The 23,473-nt window shown below is 32.1% G+C and overlaps 2 protein-coding genes across 2 annotated transcripts in view; one reads left to right on the top strand and one right to left on the bottom strand.

The window, feature by feature from the left end:
- Window positions 1–5,184: 5,184 nt before the first annotated feature.
- On the bottom strand, window positions 5,185–5,916 carry LOC130657898 (uncharacterized). Its single transcript, XM_057460886.1, has one exon. The coding sequence runs from the start codon at window positions 5,914–5,916 to the stop codon at window positions 5,185–5,187; it is 732 nt and encodes a 243-aa protein (XP_057316869.1).
- A 3,355-nt stretch (window positions 5,917–9,271) lies between these two features.
- The window catches only part of LOC130657691 (ubiquitin carboxyl-terminal hydrolase 34-like), a 32,351-nt gene continuing 18,149 nt past the window's right edge, over window positions 9,272–23,473 (top strand). Inside the window, exons 1-22 of the mRNA XM_057460700.1 lie at window positions 9,272–9,487; window positions 11,503–11,572; window positions 12,196–12,424; window positions 12,818–12,865; window positions 14,571–14,720; window positions 14,888–14,955; window positions 15,306–15,419; window positions 16,197–16,275; window positions 17,327–17,385; window positions 17,473–17,551; window positions 17,793–17,885; window positions 18,000–18,234; window positions 18,993–19,143; window positions 19,564–19,897; window positions 20,513–20,640; window positions 21,629–21,900; window positions 21,976–22,136; window positions 22,354–22,476; window positions 22,558–22,660; window positions 22,868–22,953; window positions 23,041–23,117; window positions 23,304–23,436. Coding sequence (XP_057316683.1) covers window positions 9,442–9,487; window positions 11,503–11,572; window positions 12,196–12,424; window positions 12,818–12,865; window positions 14,571–14,720; window positions 14,888–14,955; window positions 15,306–15,419; window positions 16,197–16,275; window positions 17,327–17,385; window positions 17,473–17,551; window positions 17,793–17,885; window positions 18,000–18,234; window positions 18,993–19,143; window positions 19,564–19,897; window positions 20,513–20,640; window positions 21,629–21,900; window positions 21,976–22,136; window positions 22,354–22,476; window positions 22,558–22,660; window positions 22,868–22,953; window positions 23,041–23,117; window positions 23,304–23,436 — 2,838 coding nt within the window. The 5' untranslated portion in view covers window positions 9,272–9,441. The remainder of the gene's footprint in view (window positions 9,488–11,502; window positions 11,573–12,195; window positions 12,425–12,817; window positions 12,866–14,570; window positions 14,721–14,887; window positions 14,956–15,305; window positions 15,420–16,196; window positions 16,276–17,326; window positions 17,386–17,472; window positions 17,552–17,792; window positions 17,886–17,999; window positions 18,235–18,992; window positions 19,144–19,563; window positions 19,898–20,512; window positions 20,641–21,628; window positions 21,901–21,975; window positions 22,137–22,353; window positions 22,477–22,557; window positions 22,661–22,867; window positions 22,954–23,040; window positions 23,118–23,303; window positions 23,437–23,473) is intronic.

Consider the following 23,473-nt stretch of genomic DNA (forward strand, 5'->3'; position numbering starts at 1 on the left):
TTTCAAACACTCGCCCTTGAAAATAGAGACTTGTTGTTGAAAGCAGTTTTTGACGTCAGCATTACAGATATTTTTCACAAATTTCGGAGTCTTTGCGGGTCTCGACCTGGATTATTTACGTAGTGCAGGCGTGCTAGAATTCGACTAGAAAATTTTAAACGCTGTGTGCCTGTCCTACGTGTGTTCAAAATTAGCTACCACAAGCTACAAATGCAAAACTTTATTCACACGAGCCGCAGCGCCGTTTTGGATCTCTTTCCTTATTCTCCAACCATGATGGGAAACATTCTTTCATTTTCGTAGCTTATTAGGCCTCCTCGAATTAAATCTCGCGACGCGATCCTTGAGCCAATGTTTTACCAATTTCTAAAAGGACTAAGAAATTTGTTTTTCATTTATAAACAATAATTATGGTTTTTGTGTCCGCTAAAAAGCGTTCAAAGAATGGCCTAGCCTAGCTTTCCGCCCAATATTCTGATGCCCTCACCAGGACATCTTTGTGTCCGAAGGTCCGTCAGTGTCCCAACGATGCGGAAAATGTATACGACGGAAATTCCAGTAGTACCTTATATATGCACGATCAACCTCGACTCAGGGGTTCTTGGTTTTTTGATATCAGGGCTCGCTGCGTTAACCGTCAAATTAGCGCGAGCGGCTTTGACATCAGGTAATAAACCGTGGGGACGAGAATGATGGGCGTTATGCTTGAAAAAAACTAAACCTAATGACGTATGTACCTGGGAGATTTTACCTGTAACATGCTTTTCAAATATGCTCTGTTCTCCAAAATAAAGGAATTATGCTCCACTCTTTTCCTAAAACAACTTTTTACGGAGCAAACATGTGTTACAGAAAAGAGTAGCACTCATTCTCGTCCCCAGAGCTCTTTGAGATAAACACGAAAGTAGTTTCGAGGTTTATCTCAAAGAGCTCTTGGGTCGAGAATGAGTATCATTCTCTTGTTGACTAGATTATTTTCTAATAGCTCTTGTATTTCTAAAAATGGTGTTAAAACCGATGATAATTTTGTTGACATGATTAGAAAATTTGAAAATCAAAAACATGAACCCAAAATTATCAAGGTTCGTAGATACAAAAACTTTAGTGAAGAGGCTTTTCTAAAAGAACTCAGGAATTTATGATGACCTTCTTAAAGTACCCTCGTCACCAGGGTTTTTTGCGTTCTCTCATATCAAGAAGACAAAAAACCCTGGGGAAGAGGGTGCTTCTTAAAGCATGTGAGAAAGTGATTGAAAAATGTTAAAACAGCGGCTGACAAACATGCTCCTTTTAAAACGCATAGATTTTCCGGCCGTGTGGAGGTATTGTTCAGTGATGAATAACAGTCATCAGGGAAAGCATTAAAATCCATCATTTAAAACTAAAAAGAAACCAGTTAATAGAACTCAAAATCGACAAAAAAACGAATGACATTTTGCAGGACTTCCAAAACCTGTTAAAAGAACTTCCAAAAAATCTAAAAAAAAATGCTAAGTCAGGCAATACTACCTCAAACAATGAGTAGTATAAAATGATGGTAATATCTAACCCAAAAAGAAATTTTAAACACATGTAATTTATTTTTTCTCAGTATTGGTGCCAAACTAGCCTCAAAGTTTTCTTCTGGCACAACTTGATAATGTTAATCTACCTATTAGCAGACACAATTTTCGGTGTATTCCAATTAAAACCTAAAGTGTAAAAAAAATAATAAGTTCATTAAAACTTAAAAAATACTGGCTCGGACCTTGAACGGAATTGGTTCGCGACTGCTAAAAGCAGGATCGACACTTTTTCGTATTTATTTATCAAGTCTTTATTTACTGGATTATGTAAAGGGTCTCGCCTCTTTTTTAAATTGGCAATAAAACAGACCTTACAAATTATCGTTCTATACCATTTTGCCAATTCCTTTAAAAATATTTGACAAGTTAGTGCATGAGCAAATTTCTCTTTTTATTTCTTAGCACCATTTCCTAAATGACGGACAGTCTGGATTTCGAAACGTTTTTTCACGGAAACTTCAGTAGTCGATGTGTCTGATTTTATATTCTTACTGAGCTCGATGAACAAAACGTTGTTGGTGTTGTGCTCATTGAATTTCCGCGCCCGAAGGTGTAGGAAATTCTTTAAAACCGCCGTTTTTTTTTTTCGGAGCATTTTTTGAGAAAAAATCGACCCTGGGATTTCACGTTCATCTGAGAGGAGGATGGTATTGAACTGACTAACTAACCCTGTCCCAAATGGTTAATTGAACGTCACAGATTAAAACTTCGTACCCAAGCTCCCTAAGTACTGGGAAATCATCTAAATGATGTTTCAGGCCAATATTGGACAAAATTTGGCACACTTAACAAAAAGGTATGCTGAACATAATGGTGACATCATAATTTTGATTTTTGTCACCTAAATGTCATTTTAGGCCAAAATTTGTTCAAAAATTAAAACTACTTTATTTTCAACAAAATTTGGCACAGTTAACAAATAAAGTATGCTGAACATGATAATGACATCAAAATTTTGATTTCTTGTTACCTAAATGTCATTATAGGTGAAAATTGGTTTAAAAATTAAAACTACTTTATTTTCAACAAAATTTGGCACAGTTAACAAATAAAGTATGCTGAACATGATGGTGACATCAAAATTTTGATTTCTTGTTACCTAAATGTCATTTTAGGCGAAAATTGATCCAAAAATTAAAACTACTTTATTTTTTACAAGAATTGACACAGTTAACACAAAAAGTATGCTGAACATGATGGTGACATCAAAATTTTGGTTTTTGTCACCTAAATGTCATTTTAGGCCAAAATTTGTTCAAAAATTAAAACTACTTTATTTTCAACAAAAATTGGCACAGTTAATAAAGAAAGTGTGCTGAAAATGTTGGCCACGTCAAATTTTTGATTTTTCGTCAACTAAATGCCGTTTAAGACCATAAACGTCTCAACCGCAAGACTTTCAACCATGAATGATAGGCTGTATTTTTTGTTAGTAATTTATTTTAAAATGTAAGTTTATTATGAAACATTGCGTTTTGTTTGCGGTTGTTATAACATATATATAATGTCACTTGTGTGCTTTATCTTCAGAGCTTCATGCACCAAAACTCTTCGAATGCTTGGCACGATAACACAACGAATTCCCCGTTCCCTCTATACGGCTAATTCGCAATGCATTATGGTAGTTGTATTCTACAGTTTTCCCTCCCAGAAGCGAGAGTTTGTAAATAAATAACAGCATTCTTTTTATTGTGGCGATAATAACAAAAAGCCGTTATTGTTTGTGATAATTTTCAAATCTCCTCAAGAAAATCATTATCTCCCTTATCCAAAACCCGTGTTATTGATGTAAACATTTAAATATTGTTAGTTAGTGAGGTTTTAGGAGTGAAAGAAGTCGAAATGGAAGTAATAAATAAGGATACAGATTTAGATATAATTTTAAGCTCTACAGATCTTGGGCCTAGCTTTTCTCAAAGCTCTTGTGTGGTACCAAGACCTGTTTTTAAAGAATTAACAAATGCCGAGAGGGACGAAGAAGTGGAGGAAAGAACACACGAAGATATAAGTCAATGGTCAACTGATCTTGCAGCTATGCCTTCGATCACCCAGGAGAAAATTCACCAATATTTAGTTCTTGGAAATAGCTGTGATAGCAAGCCGAAGGGTGCTACAAAGCATAAAATTCTTGGATACCAACTATTCAAGGAGAGCTACGTGAAGAAAGTGAGAGTTAAAAGTAATGTTATGGCTGAAAAATTAACTTTTCTTGTGAAATGTTTTGTAGCTGCTTCCATGAAAAGAGAAAAATATTCTGTTTATGTCCACCTGTGTCAAAGAAGTGGTGATATTTTGTATGCGAAATGTTTATGTAAAGCTGGAGCAGGAGGATGCTGTAAGCATGTCGCAGCAGTTCTATTTCAATTGGTTGAATACAAACAGTTGGACTTAAAAATTGTCCCTGATGACAAGACATGCACAGATTTGTTACAAAAATGGCATGTACCTGGAGAAAGTGCAAATTCTGCACCAATAAAATTTTCTGCAATGGCATTCGAGAAAGCAGACCTTACGAAAGACACAAATGAAAGTCGCAAAAGACCGTTGGTCACAGGAAATAGAAAATTTTGTTCTACACCACTGTTTGCACATGAGCCCTCAACCGAAAAAGTCAAAAAATTAGCGACAGACTTATTTGAAATAGGGCAAGGAACTTCAATGGCATATTTATTACAAGGAAATGACTATAAACCATCATCATTTTATGACACATCTATAAAAGAATTTAATTTTGAACAGACAAACAGTGAAACAGTTGAATTACGTCCGACAGTTAATTTATTTTTGCAGGCTCTTGACTTTGAACCAGAAATAGCAGAGTTATCAGATGAGCAAAAGTCATTTGTAAACAATTTCATTCATGTCAATGCCGAACAAGTTCGAGACATAGAAAAATCCACATGTACTCAGTATAAATGTGATATGTGGTACACAGAAAGAAAGAAACGCATAACATCATCCAATTTTGGATCTATTATAAATAGAAGAAAAAATATACATCCAAAAAGCATATTACAAAAATGTCTAAATAAAAATAAAAACTTTACATCAGAGGCCTGCAAATGGGGCTTAGAAAATGAAGTTAATGCTCTAAACTGGTATCAAACCGAGAAAAATATTGAAGTCGAAAAATGTGGTTTCGTTATTAATCCAAAATGGCCGTGGTTAGGTGCAAGTCCTGATGGCGCAACAACTTTGAATGGGAATGCTCGATTGATTGAGGTGAAGTGCCCATATTCAAAAAAGGATTGCTCTATTTCTGACGCATGCAAAGATAAAAATTTTTTTTTACAAATATCGAATGGCAAGCCAAAACTCAAAGAAAGACATAATTATTTTCACCAATGTCAAGGTGTGATGGCAGTAACACAAGTCAATGAAATTGATTTTATTGTTTATACAAAAGTTGACCGACATGTGGAAACAATAGTTTTTCAAAAGGAAAAATGGAACAGAATTACTTTGCCTGAGCTAACACACTTTTATTTCACTTTCATGCACAGCAACATTACAGAACAACAGTGTGAGTAAATAAAATTGTTTCCTCACAATATTGTTTTGTCTTTATATTTCATGATCTAGTATATATATATATATAGTGTACGAAAGTTTATAATTTTTAGTCATTCGTATTTACATCTGGTACCAACTGTGGTAAAAAATTAACTAAATAACAACAAATAACCCATATCTTATTGAGTTCAGCAGCCATTGATAGTTTGAAAACTGTTTGTAAAATTCGGTAATTTTTTATACGTTCGATTGCTCGTTCGACATGTACACGTACAGATGCTATTCTTCTAGTTTCGTTTTCCTCTAATAAACTTAGCTGAGGTTTTCCATCTAAAAATGGTGGAATATTTAATGTTACTCCATCAGGTAAATCTTCCTCGAGCTCAAATCCTCTATCAGCCATCACAGAATCCCCAGGCTCTAGCAAATCGTATATACCACTATCTTTTGTTATTCGTTTATCCGAAAAGCGTCCACCATACAAATCAGAGACAAATGTCACTGATCCATCAGGAGCTATTCCGACTAATCCTTTTGCTGTATTATGGTGTTTGTAATTTGAAAAGGTACTGGACTGTGTGCGATATGACGTAGGCATTTCCACAAATACTTCTGTACAATCTAATATGACACGGGTATTTGGGTAACTTTTTTGAAAACATTTCGGCATTCTATTTTGTACTGTTTCTTTTGAAGCCCATATTGGAAGCATACGGAATTGTGAATGTAAAAAATCTGTCCATGTAATCAATATTCTGCTTATGTGACTTGTCGACATATTAAATCGAACAGCCATATCTTCTAACAAAAGTCCACATCGAATTCGAACCAGTATCATAAAGAATTCTTCTTCTGCGCTCAATGATCGTGATCGGCCTCGTTTTGTAGAGTTTATATTTTTTGTATTTTCAGTGTTAGTATTTGAACCCCAATATATTAGTTTATTTGCAGCTGGTTGTAAATATTCTAAAACTGCTTTGAATAATTTATAAGATTCGAATCCGGTATAAAACTTAAAGTGTGCTTCATTGTGTTTAAACCGGTCAATTGAAAATGCTATGTCACTTATAGTGGCTTGTTGTTTTTCAATAGTTTGATCAAGTTCCTTTTCATGAATTCTCATACAACTAATTTCGGCTCTCAATTTTTCCAACTCTTGTTTTAACTCTTCCTCCACAGATAATTCTGCAGCAATGTCATTTGTCGTAGCCCTCACAGGAGAAAATAGTTGCAATTTACAGTTTGTACTGTTGAGAGTTTTTCTTGGTTTGCTAGCTGTTGGTTTGATAGTTTTTGGGACTATTGTGGGAACATTGTTCATATATGTCTTCTTTCCACCAGTGAAATGAACAGAGCAAACTCTATGCGATGTAGAAGGTACAAAATCCTTTCTACTGATCATAAAAAGCCATTTCTTTCGAAGCTCTGAGTCTTTAGGAATGACATAAAAAGATAAGTCTGGATTCTTCTTTGAGTTGTTTTGACAGAGAGGTACACAGCAAGTTATCCCTCCTCCTTTACTTTTAGCTTGCAATAAAAAGCTTGAACTTGATGAAAAGTTTGAGCCAATGCTTGCAGGAGAGCCCAAGTTTTGAAAAAAACTGTTGTCTTGATTAGAATTTTGTATATCGCTTTGGTTTTGAGTAGAATTAAGGATGAAGTGTACTTGTTCGGCCATTTTTGTTACTACGAATGGTTTGTTTACGTTTTCGCGGAATACAACTACCATAATGCATTGCGAATTAGCCGTATAGAGGGAACGGGGAATTAGTAGGTTGTCATCAAATATTTTGGTAGCGAGCGGAAATTCTTAGAGCCCCCAGGGCTTCTTGTTGACCTTAAAAGAGCTTTTGACACTATTGATCATAAAATTTTGTTAAAAAAACTATGGTGTTTCGGCATCAGCGATACTGCATTTGACTGATTGGAGTCCTTTTTAAAGGGCCAAATGCAGCTACTCTTGTAAACGAAGCAGGAACAGATCTGCGTGGCGACAGTCCGTCTTATAGAGGTTGATTTTAAAGGGCGCACGTCATCGTAGAAGGATTGATTAGGATAAATGGGTTACGTTAGATATCTATGCGTTTGAAACACCAAATCTACGGCACGCGTCATACACAAAGAAGAAGTTGGGGATAATAAAAAACTGTATCTTTTGGAGAAAACCTAATCAAGGTCAATAAAGTTGGTGCAATGCACGCTTAAGGTGGCAGTGATCCTTTTAAAAAAATGTATTTGTGACGGTTTTATAGCGGTAATACTATTATCGTTCACCGACAATACTCAGCTTCAACAATTCGAAAATAATTAATAAATTCTGCCGAATATAGCTTTAGTGCCACGAGCTTGTTAATTATACAGAAAGCATAAAGTAAAAATAAAGCCTTACCTAGCCTAGGGGGGGTTCACACTAGAATAAAGCATGCTTAGTATAAAAATAAAGCATGCTTTGACTAAAGCAAGTTGCCGGTAACATCAAGGGGAGAGTTGTAAACAAAATTTAAAAACAAAACGTTTATGTTGTTGTTTTTCTCACATACGAATGAACATTCACTTTCATAATACCCGCTCAAAACCCTCACTCTTAATACTCAAATACTTGTGCATATTTTTTATTCTATTGTTTTATGCACTTATAGCAGCTAAAGCAAAAATAAAGAGTGCCTCGAAGAACTCCTTATTTTTGCTTTATTTAAAGCATGTTTAAAGCAAGTAAACATGCTTTAAATAAAGCAAAAACATTGATTGGCTAATTCTATTGTTCTCTGCTCACGTGATTATTATCGGGGAAGCCCTTTTCATCCCGAATATGTCAGCGAGTGGTTTCACTCACCCTAATAAACATTAGTATTCTACAAATCTTTTACCAAAGTAAGATTTGGGCAAGCTTGGTATACAACTCACAGATAAATTAAAATGTCCTATGAAGCGATTAGTCACATTGTTTGGTTTAAACTCGGGGTTTCCGCTGAGTAATTCGTTCGCGTCTAAGCTTTAGTTTGAGAGAAACTCATTTTATCAACTCGAAGAAGAAAGCTTAGTTAACTAGGCTATTCGAAGATATCAAACTCAGTTTCTCTTAAATTCAAATCCACCTCATAGCAAACCCCGAATTACAACCAACCAATCAGCACGAATTCGGCATGGTCACGTCTTACCCTCTTAAATAATTTCAGAGTTTAAATATATTAATTCAGGTGAGTAAGTCCATTCGCGCTCAAAACAAAGAATTGACCACGTGAGCAAAGAAGCATAAAATTAACCAAATAAAAGTACGGTCAGTATTCTGCACACAGAAAAATCGTTCGAGACCCAGCGTAATTTTTCCCACCTTAGCAATTCCGGTTTCCTGTATATATTGTAAGGCTATGGTATATTGTAAGGCCATGGTGTTCTGAAAACGGGTCATATTGAGAATAAGAAATTATCATCTCCGCAAGGAAAATACGTAGGTCTAACACATATTGAATATGTTATCTCTTACATATTCGGGAAGTAATGCGTGGACGACTTACCAAAATTATGCTGGATATCTTGGCTACGCTTTACCCCGAAAGCTTTAACTTCTGATAGCATTTTCGTTCCTCTTTAAAATTTTAAGACGAGCTCTGTAAATCATACAGCTATAAAACGTTGTGCAGATTTTTTTTGTTTTTAACCATTTTTCTTTTGACAGCAAGTAGATGTAGCATGTCAAAACAGAAGTCAATGAATGAAAAATTACGAAGCTATAAAAAGTTGGAGCTCGTGAAAGCTATTTCTTTTTTTTATTGTTATAAACGAGTATATCTGCTGACTTAGCAAATTAAAAAATTAAACAAAACTGCTCCTATGTGCCTGTAGGTCAATATTTTTAGGAAATAACAAAGAAAATTCGTATAGATAATACACTGACTAAAAAATCCATTTGTTGGAACGGCTAAAAAAGGTAAGTGCCGCCTTCTTAAGGACGTTGCAGGGCGAGAAATGTGTATGAAACAAGGTTTTATGTGTTTTTTTTTTTTATTAAAAAATCTGCGTCATGTAAAAGTACAAGAAATTTGCCATGCACTAGTTTCATTGACTTGTTTAAAAACTTCCGACAGTACAAGACCCTCATCTGGAAACCTAATTCCCAGGAATTTTTGCTTTTTTAATCGAAGGTGCTCTTGGTCTTGCTTTTCCCGGGAGCGCGGAGAGCAAAAGCGACAAATATATTTAGTCACAATAATAATGGCGGATGTAGTTGCGACCAGAATAACACGGAAACAAAAAATATCTAAAAGATAAAAAAACAAAACAACCGTGTTAAAGGCGTAAATTGAAGTTTACAATGTAAATTAAAAAATCTTTGGTTAGCTTCCTATCAATGTGAATCAGCAGTATGACTGCAGAGTGTTGCAGAGAATTAAAAGAGCTGCTTGAAAAGTGTAAGTTGGCTACCTTTCTTGCTTCCCTGTTTTTGTGATTTGCTCTGCACGTATCAATATAGCACATGAAAGGGTTGGATACACAGTTCAATCTTTTTGTTGTCAATTGAAGTATGCAACAAATTATGTTGTGTAAACAGCTACAATTGTACAAAAATACCAGTCTTCTATCACAAGTGTCAAATTTTTTTAAACTTTAAAATTTTAGGACAAGTCCTCCAAACTTTTACCAGACATTTTTTCAGTACATAAACTTCAATATGGATAAAAAAAGACAAAGATAGTTGAAACTACGGGGTTCAAATTTAGAAATATAGTTATGGTCAGTTTGCAAAAAATACTGACTGTGAGAAGAGTCTGGAACCACTACAGGTCACTTGCCTTTTATCCTTGTTAATGGAAATTTTGTTGCAACAACCATAGTGTATACCGTATTTATTACGTGAAAACAAACAGTGTTAGTGACGATCTGTAAAATCTGCTTCCACATAATTTCATGGTTTGGACTATAAGCTATCCCTTCTTAAAGCAACTTTGCAAAAATGCTGGTGAATCAACTAATGACTAAAATGACTTAGGGATGTGTTTTTTCCAATGTGAGATTCACTGAAATTATTTTTTTATTACAATATTTGCTGACTGTTCTCAGGATGTAGCTAGTGTCTGCTTCTATTCCTCAAAACAGACAATTTTGATTCAAAATTTGCAAATTTCAATTTTATTTCAAAGTTTTAAAAAGGTGAAGTGCTTTGGTAGATCAGAATAAAAACAAGTTGGAATGTCAAAAATTATAAGAATCTGTCAACCATTTGGTTTCGTCTTTGGTAACAGCATGACCCCCTCCACCTCATGTTAACAGCATATTATTTTTTAAGTTTGTACCATGTTTATACTACACTAAAGTAAACAGGAAATTTCCTCATAGAAAGTCCATAGGGTATCAAATATATACGTATTGTTCTCTTATTGAAAAAGCAAGACATGCTAATATCTCTTAAAGTGATGCTTGATAATGAACTAACAAATAAAATAAATAGGCCTTATTTTAAAAATTAAATATTGATTAGTCATTATTAAAAAAATAAGAAAGTGTGTTATTTCAAGTAGGAATGATATATATATACCGTAAATCTCCAAATAAACGCCTGAGGCGTTTATTTAATTTTCAGAGTTTTAAGGGGGACGTTTATTTATTTCAGTTATATTTCTTTTACACAACAGTTTAAAAAATCATCTTCTTCATCTTCATCTAGAAGATTACCAGGATTATTCGCATCCTTGATGTCTAAATCAATAGGTTCGAATGGGTTAATTTCATTAATTCTCATCATTAATTGGTTTTTATTAAGGGGTTTATTAAAAGTGCTTCTATAAAACGCCCCTCTCGAGGGGGGGGGGCGTTTAAAAAAGGGGTCGTTTATAAAATATTTCGGATTTTAAGGGGGCGTTTATTAGAGGGAGGCGTTTAAAAGATGGGGGGCGTTTATTTGGAGATTTACGGTTTATATACATACAAAAATAGTTTTTGTTTAAACATTTAAACATTTTTAAATTACTGTGGAAGAGCACAAATTTTCGAGCATTATGTTTTCACTGTGGAAGTGCTTGTAATATGTCTGATTATATTTTTCAAATGATCAATGAACACAAACTTGCACCACATTTTTTGCAACCTTTTAAAGTCATTACCAATGCAGAAGTTATAATGCATGAAAAAAAATTTCTGGCTTTATTTGCAATTTATTTTTCTCAATACAAATTTGGTAAGTTGTTGAGTTATTGCCATCATTCATTCGTCAATATCACAATTTTTTTTCCATCCCTTTTGTTCAAGTACTTACTTCTGATCTTCTGTTATGTTTGATCCTTTTTGCTAAACCTGCTATCAACAGTGGGTAACAAGAATATTTTCTGGTTGTTTTTAATCTGTATGTTTTATGTATGGGCTTGCAAGGTATTCTAAATTTAGAACATCTACAATTTTGTCCTGCAACTTCTAAAAATCTTTTTTGTAGATGAAGACAAAGAAGATGTTGCAGATCACGATTTCTTCATATTTGCCAGAACTATTAATGAATCATCCAGGTAAGAATACACGGCATTCTCATGTCCTCCGTTTGTTTTGGATATTATAGGTCAGTAGTCAGCAAAATATTAAAAAATTAGAAGGTCAATTAATTTCAAAGGAACTTGGCTGATCTACTGTCTTTTTTGCTATTATATTTATGCTGAAAATTATATTTAAGCAGTATTGTAGCTATTCATGGGGTCAACATCTTTTGCCAGTTAATTCCTTATCACTTCAAGTGTTTAAGAAGTTAATAATAAAAATTAAAGTATATATATATATATACTTACGGAGATTGATTGTGAAAACTATTTGACTTTACCATGTAGCATGTAAGTAGCAAGTGGAGCTGGCTTTTAAACAGAGCAACTTGTATAACTGAAAGTTACAACTGGCATTAAAATTGAAATTTTGAAATTTAAATACCCAAATAAGGCAATAAAAATTGGTATTTATGTGACTTCTGAGTTGTGTGAAACAGTAGGATTACTAAATTAAAATTCTTGTAGTTGTTCTTGTATTGGTAGAAGCTTATCAAAATATATTTCTGTGTTTAGTTCCCTTTAAACCCCTATATTGACTTTTTGTGTTTTTATTGTAATGAAATGTTCCCTCATACTTTAATACCTTTCTTATTTAGGCAGTGCAAATGTTTACTGAGAAATCCTGCATTAATAGTTCCATTAAGCACATTATTAAAAAAGTTCTATACTTTTTGCGTCAAGTACACAGAAACAGTCATCACTGTTGATGACTGGAATAATGAATTCCTAACTGCCACTGAACAACTATATCAGGCTGTTTGTAAAAGCTTCCAGCTACAATATCCTCTGTATCAAGCTTATGAGTGTGTAAAGAATAACTTTGAGGTATTCTTAATTTTTAATTACAAGTTGACGATTGACGAACTTTGTTTAACTGTGCAAGTATCAAAGTTTTCCAGATTATAAAAGTTGCACAAACAAATTCTAATTAGCAGGTTTTCTTTTGTTAAAATAATAGACATTCTTCAACATTCTAATCCTTTCTTATTCTCTTAACTACGTATGCATTAGAGCTTCATTCTTATTTTTAATTTTTATCCAACTCCAAGTTTTGGCTGGCACCAAGTACAACAGCTATGCTATTTGATTTAGAGTTTTACAGTAATAAATGCTGTATAAGCTTTCTTATTTAAGTCACTATTGCATCTTCACACTATTTTTATTCCTGCAACTTAGACCTTTCGAGGCCTAATCTTTGCAACATGTTTTGTATTTTAGGTTACTGATGAACAAAAACAGGCAATTGGAAAGTTTTGTGACATCACTGTAAAAGTTTAATATTTGTTGTCTTTTTAAAAGAACTGTTTTTAAACTTTTTATAAGGCAATGCACAAGTAGGCATACAGAGGAAGTCTGTATAAGCAAAGTTTCTAAATGGCATGTGGGTGTTTTCAGTAGTATGTACTACCACTCATGATCCTATTAAACTGTAAAAAGAACTAAGGGATCGTCTCAAAATGTTCGTACGTTTTTTTCGTATAATTATACGAACGCTACGAAGTACTTCGTTTCGTGAAACGAATGTCATACGAAGTGCTTCGTTTAAAATAAAAAATATAAACGAAGTTTATACGAACTTTTTTAATACATGATACGAACTTAAACGAAGTTTTTTTATCATACAAAATAAAATGATACGAACTTTGAACGAAGTAAATTGCTATACGATCTTGAAACGAACTTCAAAAGTACCGGCGTAATAGCGCGTAATTATTTCAATACAAAATCAGAAACAAAAGAATTAAACGAAGTTTTTTTGACATAGGAAAAGAAATGATACGAACTTTAAACGAAGTAAATTGCTATACGAACTTAAAACGAACTTCAAAAGTACCGGCGTAATTGCGCATAATTATTTCAATACGAAACCAGAAATAAAAGAAGTAAAATATACGATTTATTTTAATAGTTTCAACCAAACTTAAATTTAATATCAAGCATTTGTATTTCCTTTTTAAAATATCGAATTTAATTAAATTAAACAGTTTTTTTTAAAACTAGCTACTTTCATAGCATGTCTAAAAATTACGACAGTGATATCGATTGGATATATGACACAGCCAGTTCCGACGACGAGACTGATTTGTTGCAAAGTATATATTTTTTTATTTTTTTCTCCCCTTTTTTTAAACTCTTAAATTTAAAATAAGATGCAGTAAAGATAGCGCAATAAACTTAGTAAACAAAACAAAGTTTTTTTTGAAAGTTTTTTTTATGATATAAGACGCGTAATAACGTGAATAATATTTGTTAAACGAATTTCGTTAATGAAACGAATTTTGTCATTGTTAAAAAATATTTAAATAATAAAGACCTTAGATAATAAGTCCAATTAAAATAAACGAAGTTCGTATAACGAAACGAACTTTATAATTGTTGAAAAAAATTAAATATAAAGACTATAGATAATAGTCCAATTACAATAAACGAACTTCCTATAAGCAAATTTTTATACGAACTTCTTTAAAAATGATACGAACTACATACGAACTTTATTTTAAATGATACGAACTTTATACGAACTTTTAATTTTGATGATACGAAAAAGTTCGTATTAAAAATAAAATGATACGAAAGATTTAATAAATCGATACGAAGTTTTTTATACGAATTATACGAACTACGTACGAACATTTTGAGACGGTCCCTAATAACAATCTGATCTGTTTTTTAACTCAAAATTAAATTTTTGCTGTAAAACTATCCAAGAATGTTTTGTTATTTTTGCTTGATTCTGTAAAGTGGTGCAACTATGTAATTTAGTGACATGGAGTGTAATAAATTTGGAGTGTTATTAACAGCTGGTGGGGACGTTATCGCAAATCTTATTAACTTTGTGTTGGATTTCTACTATGTTTATGGTTGTAGCAACCTATAAAGTTTTTGTTCAGTCATCTAACATGTTTTTGAAAACAATTTTATGATATTCCCCTGATATTCCAATGTGTGATAAGTACATTTTGACATTTAGGAGAATCCAAATGCTTCTGAATTGTTGTTTGAGAATATTGCTGATTTCTGTGAGAAAGATGGCATTGGAAAAATAAACAATTGCTTCAAAGCTGTCGATACTCCCCTGCCCTTAAGCCTATCCAGTAATTTGATCAGTATTATTGCTCAGGTGAGTTTATGTTGTATATGTTATTGCTATGTTGATTTTAAAATGTATATACACATCTTCAATCAAAGTTGTATCATTATATCTTTTTTTTGCCAATTTTGTCTTAGGATCCATTTAACTGTAAATGAAAAGTAATAATGTGTGACCTTCATATTTGTATTTTAAAGCTGCGTACATGGATGCATGATCATGCCATCATTCAATTAATTAAACCAATGTCTGGACCAGTGACAAGGTAGAATGTTTTTTCTGTTTTGCAAAATTTATTGCATAAAAAAATAGTACGATGCAGGATTCCCACCATAAAAATTTCTTTTTGACTAGGATATTTTTGTAATGTGAATATGCAAAGCCGAGCTTGTTATAATCAGAAATCCAAAATTATGGATTGAGCCAATGTGGATTTTTTAAAATATCAGCATTTTCTCCAAAGACATTGTTTTTTCCAAATCTCCTTAATTTAGTCTTCAAGAATTTCTCTAAAGCTGCAATAATCTTTTTACTCCTCAATTACCTTTTCATTCTTTTGAAAAACAGAAGCCTCATAGTCATGGTGTTCATTTAAAATTATATATTTGCTTTCAGATATTTATGCAACATACATGAAGATGAATTACGACTAATGAGTGCACGAGCTACGGCTGAACTTATGTTGAACACTGTTAAGGTGCAAGAACCTGGTCAGGTTTCTTATGATGTGTAAGTTTATGTTATTTTGCATTGTATTGGCGTAATCATCGTATTATTTTTGAATTCTTTATTAACTAGTTACTAGTATCATTCCTGCCTGTTAGCACTCATTAAGGAAGTGGTTCAAAAAGGGTGACCACACTTCCTAAAATCTTCTAAATAGCCTAAAATTTGGATTCAAAATATTGATTCCTTCTAGAATCTCCTAAGAAACCTTAAAACTGTATATGGTAACATTTTTTTCTAATGGTAACTTATTGTTATTGCATTTTATGTTATAAAAAATTGAGTAGTAGAATTGAGTAAAATAATTTTAGTGTTTTTGCCTAAAATTGAACTGAAAACTAATTTTTTTTAAAAACCTCCTACACTTTCCTGAAATTTAGAGTGGTAAATATATGGCCACCCAGAGTAAAGTCTCTCGTTCAGCGCTAAGTTGTTGTTATTAAATTACAGGAAAGTTGTGCTTTAAAAGAACATCAAACTTTCTAAACTTGAAAAAAAACGAAAATGAAAAAAAATGGAAGCCACACAATAATCAAATTACATAGAGAAAGAATTGTATAGGCAACAGGTTTTGGACTCCAATATCAGTACACTGACAATGAACTTGGTACACTGGTACACCAGTTTTGCATAACATTTTATTAACTCATCAGTTTTTTCTTTGGTGGTACTTTTCTATGATAATTACTTGTTTGTTTATTTAAATATGAATTATCATTTTATAAGTTACTTTGGTTCTTGTATCATTTGAAATATGTATTTAATTTCTTTCCTTTTTAGCGACATTCTCAACATTGCATTCAAGTATTTCATGTCTACCACTCTTGCTGTCAGAATGGCTGGCTTGAATTTGATAACAGTAAGGTTGCAGTCAAACTTGCTAAAACAACCACCTAAAACTACCCCTTGATGTGATGACAAGTATATAGTCCTTCCTCCTGTGTTTTCACGAAAAAATTATTTAACTGCCAAGTTGGCAGATTAAGCAATTTTTTTAAAATTAGATGTGCCAGATTAGCTTGCCATTAGGTGGTATGAATTTTCTTTACTGAAAATTCAACAAGTCAATTTTGATAATTGACTCTTGGCTAAATATAATGTTAAATTTGAACTTAAAAGGCTTGGCTAACAATGAAAACGTAAAATATCGAACCCCTTCTTTATCAGAAACTTCACACCTAAGATTGATATTAAGTTGATACACTTATTTAGAAATGGTTTAGCCTAAGATCCCTTGCGTTTTTTTCAACACTTTCTATCTGTACGTGTGTGAATTTAATTTGAGTTTTTTAAATAGATGTATACAAAACTTAAAAATTCTTTTTTGTTTTATTTTTTCATGATCTATGCTGAGGGGCTGTTTTTTATTAAAAGGGGAAGTCAGTTAAATTTTAAAATGGAGATTGTTCCAGAATTTGTAAATTGTACATACCTAGGGTTTTATTTTAGGTAGGACGTAGTTTGAAAAAGAGCATTTTATTTAACCATGTTGTTTTTGCACAAGGTTGAAAAATTTGTATATAAAATATGTATATCAAAAAATGTATATAACATGATTATAAATCATGTATTATTATTAAAAAACTTGTAATCCTTTTTTAGCGAAATGTATACCGAAAAAGACAGTGACATTGTCAGCTAACCTAAACATATGATTTCACCTTAATTTGCTTAAGATCCAAATTAGATCAAAAACAATACTAGGCTTGACTACTTAATCTCACCATGTTATCGGGCTTTAGCAATTGGCAAAAATATTTAAAATTGGCAATTAGTATATCATTTCTAGCATCATAAAGAAACAGTGACAGCATAGAAAACAACTTATTTAATAGGGAATATGAAACTCCATTTGTTTTTCAGTACTTATGGCTAAAAAGATAGAAAAATACTCTTCATTACTTATTTAGAACCAAATTCATAGTTTACTTGAAGTTGGGCAAAGTCAAATGTATGGTGGTATTAACAGGTAACTACAGTAAACAATGTAATAGACATCCCTATTGGCTTCATCTCAAACTGCATAAAAATATAATGGTTAGAAGTATTTTTTTAGTATGTGTTCACAGTTGGCGTCTTGGTTAAATGAAAAAGAAATGATAGAACATTTGTTTGGCCCTAATTATCATGTTGAGGTAACTCTAATCTTTATTCAGTGTTTTACTAAAATGCATTGCATTGATCAATGTATATTGGGAATAAGTACTAAAGCATTCTTTACAAACTGAAATGCACAACGGGCCAGAGCGAAACATCTAAAATTTTATGTGGTCAAAAAGTGGTCAAATTGTTGTAGAGAAAATGTGGTGTAATAGCAGCAGATTGCATGTTACAGTATTCATAGTCACTAAAGCCTTCATACTGGGTTTGTTTCAGCTCATCAAACAGTCACAATTTCTGTTAAACTTCCTTGCACAAGAACGACAATTAAAAGCCAAGCATTTGGACTGTTTGTGGAGTGCTGCACAGGTAGAGAGTATTATTTTCAACACTTAAAAATAATAGAGAAAACAATATCCTAGCTTTTTGAGGTTAAATATGTGTCGGTTTTATACTTGTTAATATTTTACACTTCTTTTCTAGCTCAAGCACATCAGTCGATACGTCCTGGATTTGCTCATCACCCTTGCCAAAACAATGGATTTGGTATCAGTGCAATACTTGTTACAACTAATTGCTAAACTTCCAGTTGCATCTCATACGAAACAAACATTGCTGTTGTCATCTTTACTAACAAGAAACATATGGACAGCAGGATTAATTGAATTTCAATCAGAGGAAAAAAGTGCAAGCAAAATTACACCGAAAAAGTTAACATGTAAGTGATTTGTGTTTTAAAACATTTCGTGCTTCATTTCTCATTAGTTAACTGATAAGCCTTTTAAACATAAGAAAACATGAAGGTTTGTATAAAACACATATCTTTAAAAATTATACGTTGGCTATTATATCTGTAGATGTATCTGTCAGTAAGATGAAAGCCACTGAAACACCTGCAATGTTTTGTACATAAAAAAGTCAGTAGCTATTAGGATCACATTAACTTTTAAAACCCAATTAGATGTTGGGAAGTAGTCTCTTGATCAAACTTTTATTTTCATTTTTTGTTATGCGATTTTTGACAAATTGTTGGTTAATATATCATCTTTTTTACTACTTTGTAAACCATAATTTTTTAGCTTAATAGTATTAGCAATCATTCTAGCAAGTGCAATCACATTCACATGCCTCCACATGCAACTGAAACAGAATTGGTTACCCCGTTTTCCAGTCTTATGGCACACGTGAAACAATATTGCAAATGCAAAAGTTTATTTTTTGTAGACAGACTGATTAGAAACTTAAAAAAGCAATTTTTTGTGTGTGACTTGTCACAAACATGAACTTTTCTTTATTGACAACTGTATTAATTGCACTTATAAAAATGTATCAAACACTGGATTTGATGTTGACTACTTGTGTGTATTTTTTATTCTTAAATGCACATCCACTTTAATTTTAAGCATTAAATTTTATTTGTATAAGTCTAAATGTTATGTAAAAATGTTTAAGCTTCACTATCATTTTCATCCACAGTTCCTGTTAAACCTACTCCAACAGCATATAAACAGCTCAACATCAGTCCTATACAAAGTCCAAGTTTAAGTAGTGATGGAAGTACTGATGAAGAAATAGCTGACATACATGCACGGAGATTTACTGGAACTCAAATAAAACAACTTAGAAGGTAAAGGCGGATGCAGGATTTTAATTTGGTTCTGTATTTTTTTAACCTCTAGCCTTTATATTTAATGATATTGTTACTGTTTTTAGGCAACTAGTAATGGAAAATGTATTTTTAACAAATTCACAAGAATCCTTAAGAATTATACTACTAGTAAACAAATAAAACATAAGGAATGCGGAGGAACCAGCATCTTTTCATAGCTGGTCCAATTCAAAAGGAATTAAAGGGCCCATGTGCATGTATTTGAATTCCTTATCAACTTATAAACTATTGATTACAGGGTAACAATTCATTCACATTCTAGACTAACTGAAACCTTTTAAAAACTTATAACAAACATAACATTAAGGTTTAAAACCTGAGATAGATAGGTTAAGCAAACTTTATAAATTTATTATTGCACTTGCAACACAATTTTAGTGTGGATTTAAAGATTACTGATCATCAGATTCGCACATTGACAAATGATCCTTACATGCATATTTCACCATCGCCTATTGAATCATGCTTAATTGGCAGTCAAAGTAGCGGTATCATTGCAGAAGTAGATGATGCTATCAGCAGTACAAATACAAATGGAAGTTCAGCTTCCGATCGTGAACGTGATATAATGGAAGATTTGGAAGAAGAATCATCACTGGCAAGCATAGTAAACACACCTTTAAAAAGAAACGAACCAATTGAATTTAACATAGACAGTTTATGTGAACCAGGAAGTACGTTGTTGTGGGATTTAATACAAGATCCTTCCTTGGTAAGAATTAAACGTAGTTAAATTTTTAGAAAAAATTTCATTAAATCTTGTTGGCATTCTGATGTTGTCCTGATTCTGACTTGACATTGCAGTTTCTGACCTATATTTCGAATGTGTTTCTTTAGGCACGAGTTTTTTAGATGTCTTTTAAAAGTTTTTAAAATGTTATCAATGCAGCAGGGTTGTAGTACCTCCTTAAAACTCCTCAATTCTTAAAAACTCCTTAAAACTCCTTAAATCTCCTCAAAGATGAGATTTTTTAACAAATTTCTTCTTAAATCACCTCAATTTTATTTTTGCAACCTCTCAGATCTTTTTAATTTTCAGAATGCATAGAAACCCTACATGTGTATAACAATAATTTGTTCTTCACTCATGGCTTCACCTTTAATAAAATCTTTTTAAATATTCTTAATTTGTTTGGAAAAAAAAGAAAATGTACTCAAATCTATTTAATTTTTGTTAAAATAGTATTGTCTTTTTAAATTCTCACCAAAAATCCTCTAATATCGTTAAATTTTACTTTTGTTGGCATTGTAATGTTGTCAATCATGTGAAAATAGTTTTGATATTTTGATTGATAGTTTAGTTACATTTACTTTTATATTTTTTTAGGAATCCTTACAAGACAGCACACTCGACGAAATACAAAAGCTGTTGTGGCAACTGATTTGTTATTCTGGTAACAAGAAAGTTAGAATGGTGTTTATAAAAGGGTGTCTTGAAAATATTAAAAAGAATAGGTAAAAAATTATGTTTTTTTTAAATTTAAAACCTGGTTTACATGGTTGTAAAAAACCTGATTCCAAAATGTTTTAATAGCTTAGAATCACAGCAACAATATTAAGGAGGATGAATTATATATGTGCATTAAGTATGCTGCAATGTGTGTACTTTTAAAAATTGCAGGATATTTCATTTAAATTTAAACATCTAAAAAGCATTATACACTAAGCATAAATGTATCAATGTCCTTTCGGGAAAGATATTTATGGTCATTATTATCAAGTTAAGAAGTAGTAAAGTGTTAAACTTACAACAAGTAAAATAGAAACTTAAGCAGTAGCAGGTTAAAAAAAGTAATTTGGATACCACTCCATAAAGCATGTTGAAACTCCACTAGTGTAGCATCTAATCAGAAACAATGTTTTTAATAAGAATGAAACAATAATAATGCATTTGACAAGGATTTCTTTATAGAAGTTTAAAGAGTTTGTGCACACAGTTGCAAAAAGCATTTTTTCATATCCTTCCAAATTTGATGTATCTTTTTTAGTATGTGCTAGGTCATAAACTCACTTTTTCATAAAGGTATGTGTTAAGCAAAAACCAGAAGGCAAATGTTTAAGGCTGCTACATTGATTTTCTCATAAAGTTTGGGTTATATAAATAACTAAGTGAAGTGTATTTGTTTTTCTGTTAACATGGCCATGTTTAATCAGATTGTTTGCAAACTGTTTAAGTGTGACCTCATTGATTCTTTATTTGCACTGTGTAAACCTGTCATACAATATCATCTACCGTACAATATAATTCATCTCAACACACTATTTTTAGCTAGCTAAAGAAATTCTTGTTTCAGTTTTGAGCATCAAAAATCCATTTATTTGGTATGTCATCCCAGCCCTAATGACTGCATGTAGAACTAAATCATGCATGTTTGCTACTACTTGGTACATTTGATACATTCAAATTAAAAACAAATATTTAATATTTTTTTTCTCAATTTAGATCTGTGATAGTATCGTTTAAGATTCTTCCCAAAATACTTAGCATATTCCCACATTCCAACAACTCATCAGAGAGTTCCAAATTGTTGTCATGGGCAGTAAAAGATTTAGAACTTATGGACTGCTTCTTTGAGAATTTAAAAGCATACACCACAATATGCAAGAATATGTCTGATAATGATGATCCCATGAATGATAGAGAGCAGCAAATTCGTGCTCGACTTGATTTCTTGACTGCAATGTTTTCAATCGAGATTACCCCAGATCATTTCCGTGAGTGTTTGATCGTTAGTTTTGTTTAGGACGTGTCTCAATATTGTAATGTCTGTTTTAACCAAATATGTTTAGGTTTAACTATTGGTCAGCTTGATTGTTTGTGGTTATGTTTGGTTACTGAAGTTCCAGAAGCATATCATTTTTTAATACTGAACTGGCTGTTAAAACAAACAAACAGTGAAGAACTACATGCACTTGGTTTGGACTCGTTTAAACATATTTTTGTTAAAAAGGTGGTTCTTTTTTTAGTTTCTGATAATTGACTATTCATGTTTCTTTTTCTTTTTAAAATTCTACAAGTAGTCAATGAAACATAAATTTTTGGGGCAAAATAAGTTTGTCAAATGAAAATAGTTGTCAGAATTAATTTATAAATTTTATATACTAACCCTTTTTTCATGAAGTAAACATTTAATCCGTCAAGTAAACAAATTTAATTTAATGCTTTAGTTACCAGAACTGAACGCAGAAAAGATGACAATAACTGGCCTGAATCTGTTTCAAAAATTATTTGGACTTACAAGACTTTCAAATGCTTCACCATTTGCTCAACAAGAAACTGAAACAGAGGAGGTTAGTCAAATATTAATAACAACTGAAATAATCCAAAAGTCATTAGGATATCCTTAAAAACGAATAATATTTATAATTTAGTATAAACTTGGCACAGAACAGCTTTGGAACATTGCTTTGAAAGCTGAGAAACTTCACGTAGCTAATGAAGCCATGAGCATTCTTAATCATCTCTACTTAACAGGTAAGATAGTCTATTCACTTGTCTTTGTGTTTTTTTTTTGAAACAGCAACAAAATTTACTCTTATTATTTCTTTGATTTGTTTAATATAAGCAGACTAATTTTTTAAATAAGTGAAGTTGACCCTCAATATACCTTATACTAAAAGAGTGTCCTGGATGTTAAGAGTAACATTTTGTATTTGTTTGTATATTTGTGTGTCTATTTAGTTGGTGACAGCTCAGTACGAAAAGAAAAAGAATTTGTGCAAAAATGCATGTCTGTGCTGAACGAGGCTGTCAGCAATTTGGAAGCTGTGAGTTTATATTGATTTCTTTTCCTTTTTAATTGCATTGATACAATTTATTGACTTAAATTTGCATTGATTTGTTTTTATTTTTAGAATTGCCTCCAGTCTTTAAGATTAATTCAACAAGTTTTGAAAATTCTTAGAAATCATTTAGAAACGTATTCGAAAAGGTATATGCCATATATTAGATATTGTTGTTGTGTTAATATTTCAAAATTTTCTAGCTTTTATTAGGGATGCATTTAAACTTAATTTTACCAAAAGCCTTATCAAAGTGTGATTTTTTATTAGTTTATAGGATATTATTAAATGGAAGGAAATATTTTTTTCGGAATTTAATTGGTAACTATATATAGGTTTGCTTTTCATTTGGAGTTATGGCGACTGAATGGTAAAAATCTCAATAGCCATCAATGTGTACAAAAGCCAAACAGTAAAGATCATGTGTTAAGGATTTGCTGTCAGATATCTGTTGTTATGACAGAGAAGGTAGGAGCTAGTTGTTGTGTGCGAGTTCTTTATGTTG

This window comes from Hydractinia symbiolongicarpus, chromosome 9 (genome assembly GCF_029227915.1).
Source record: "Hydractinia symbiolongicarpus strain clone_291-10 chromosome 9, HSymV2.1, whole genome shotgun sequence".
Lineage (NCBI taxonomy): Eukaryota > Metazoa > Cnidaria > Hydrozoa > Anthoathecata > Hydractiniidae > Hydractinia > Hydractinia symbiolongicarpus.

Coding starts and splice junctions, on each gene's coding strand:
- LOC130657898 (XM_057460886.1), bottom strand. CDS start 5,916: ATGATACTGGTTCGAATTCGATGTGGACTTTTGTTAGAAGATATGGCT.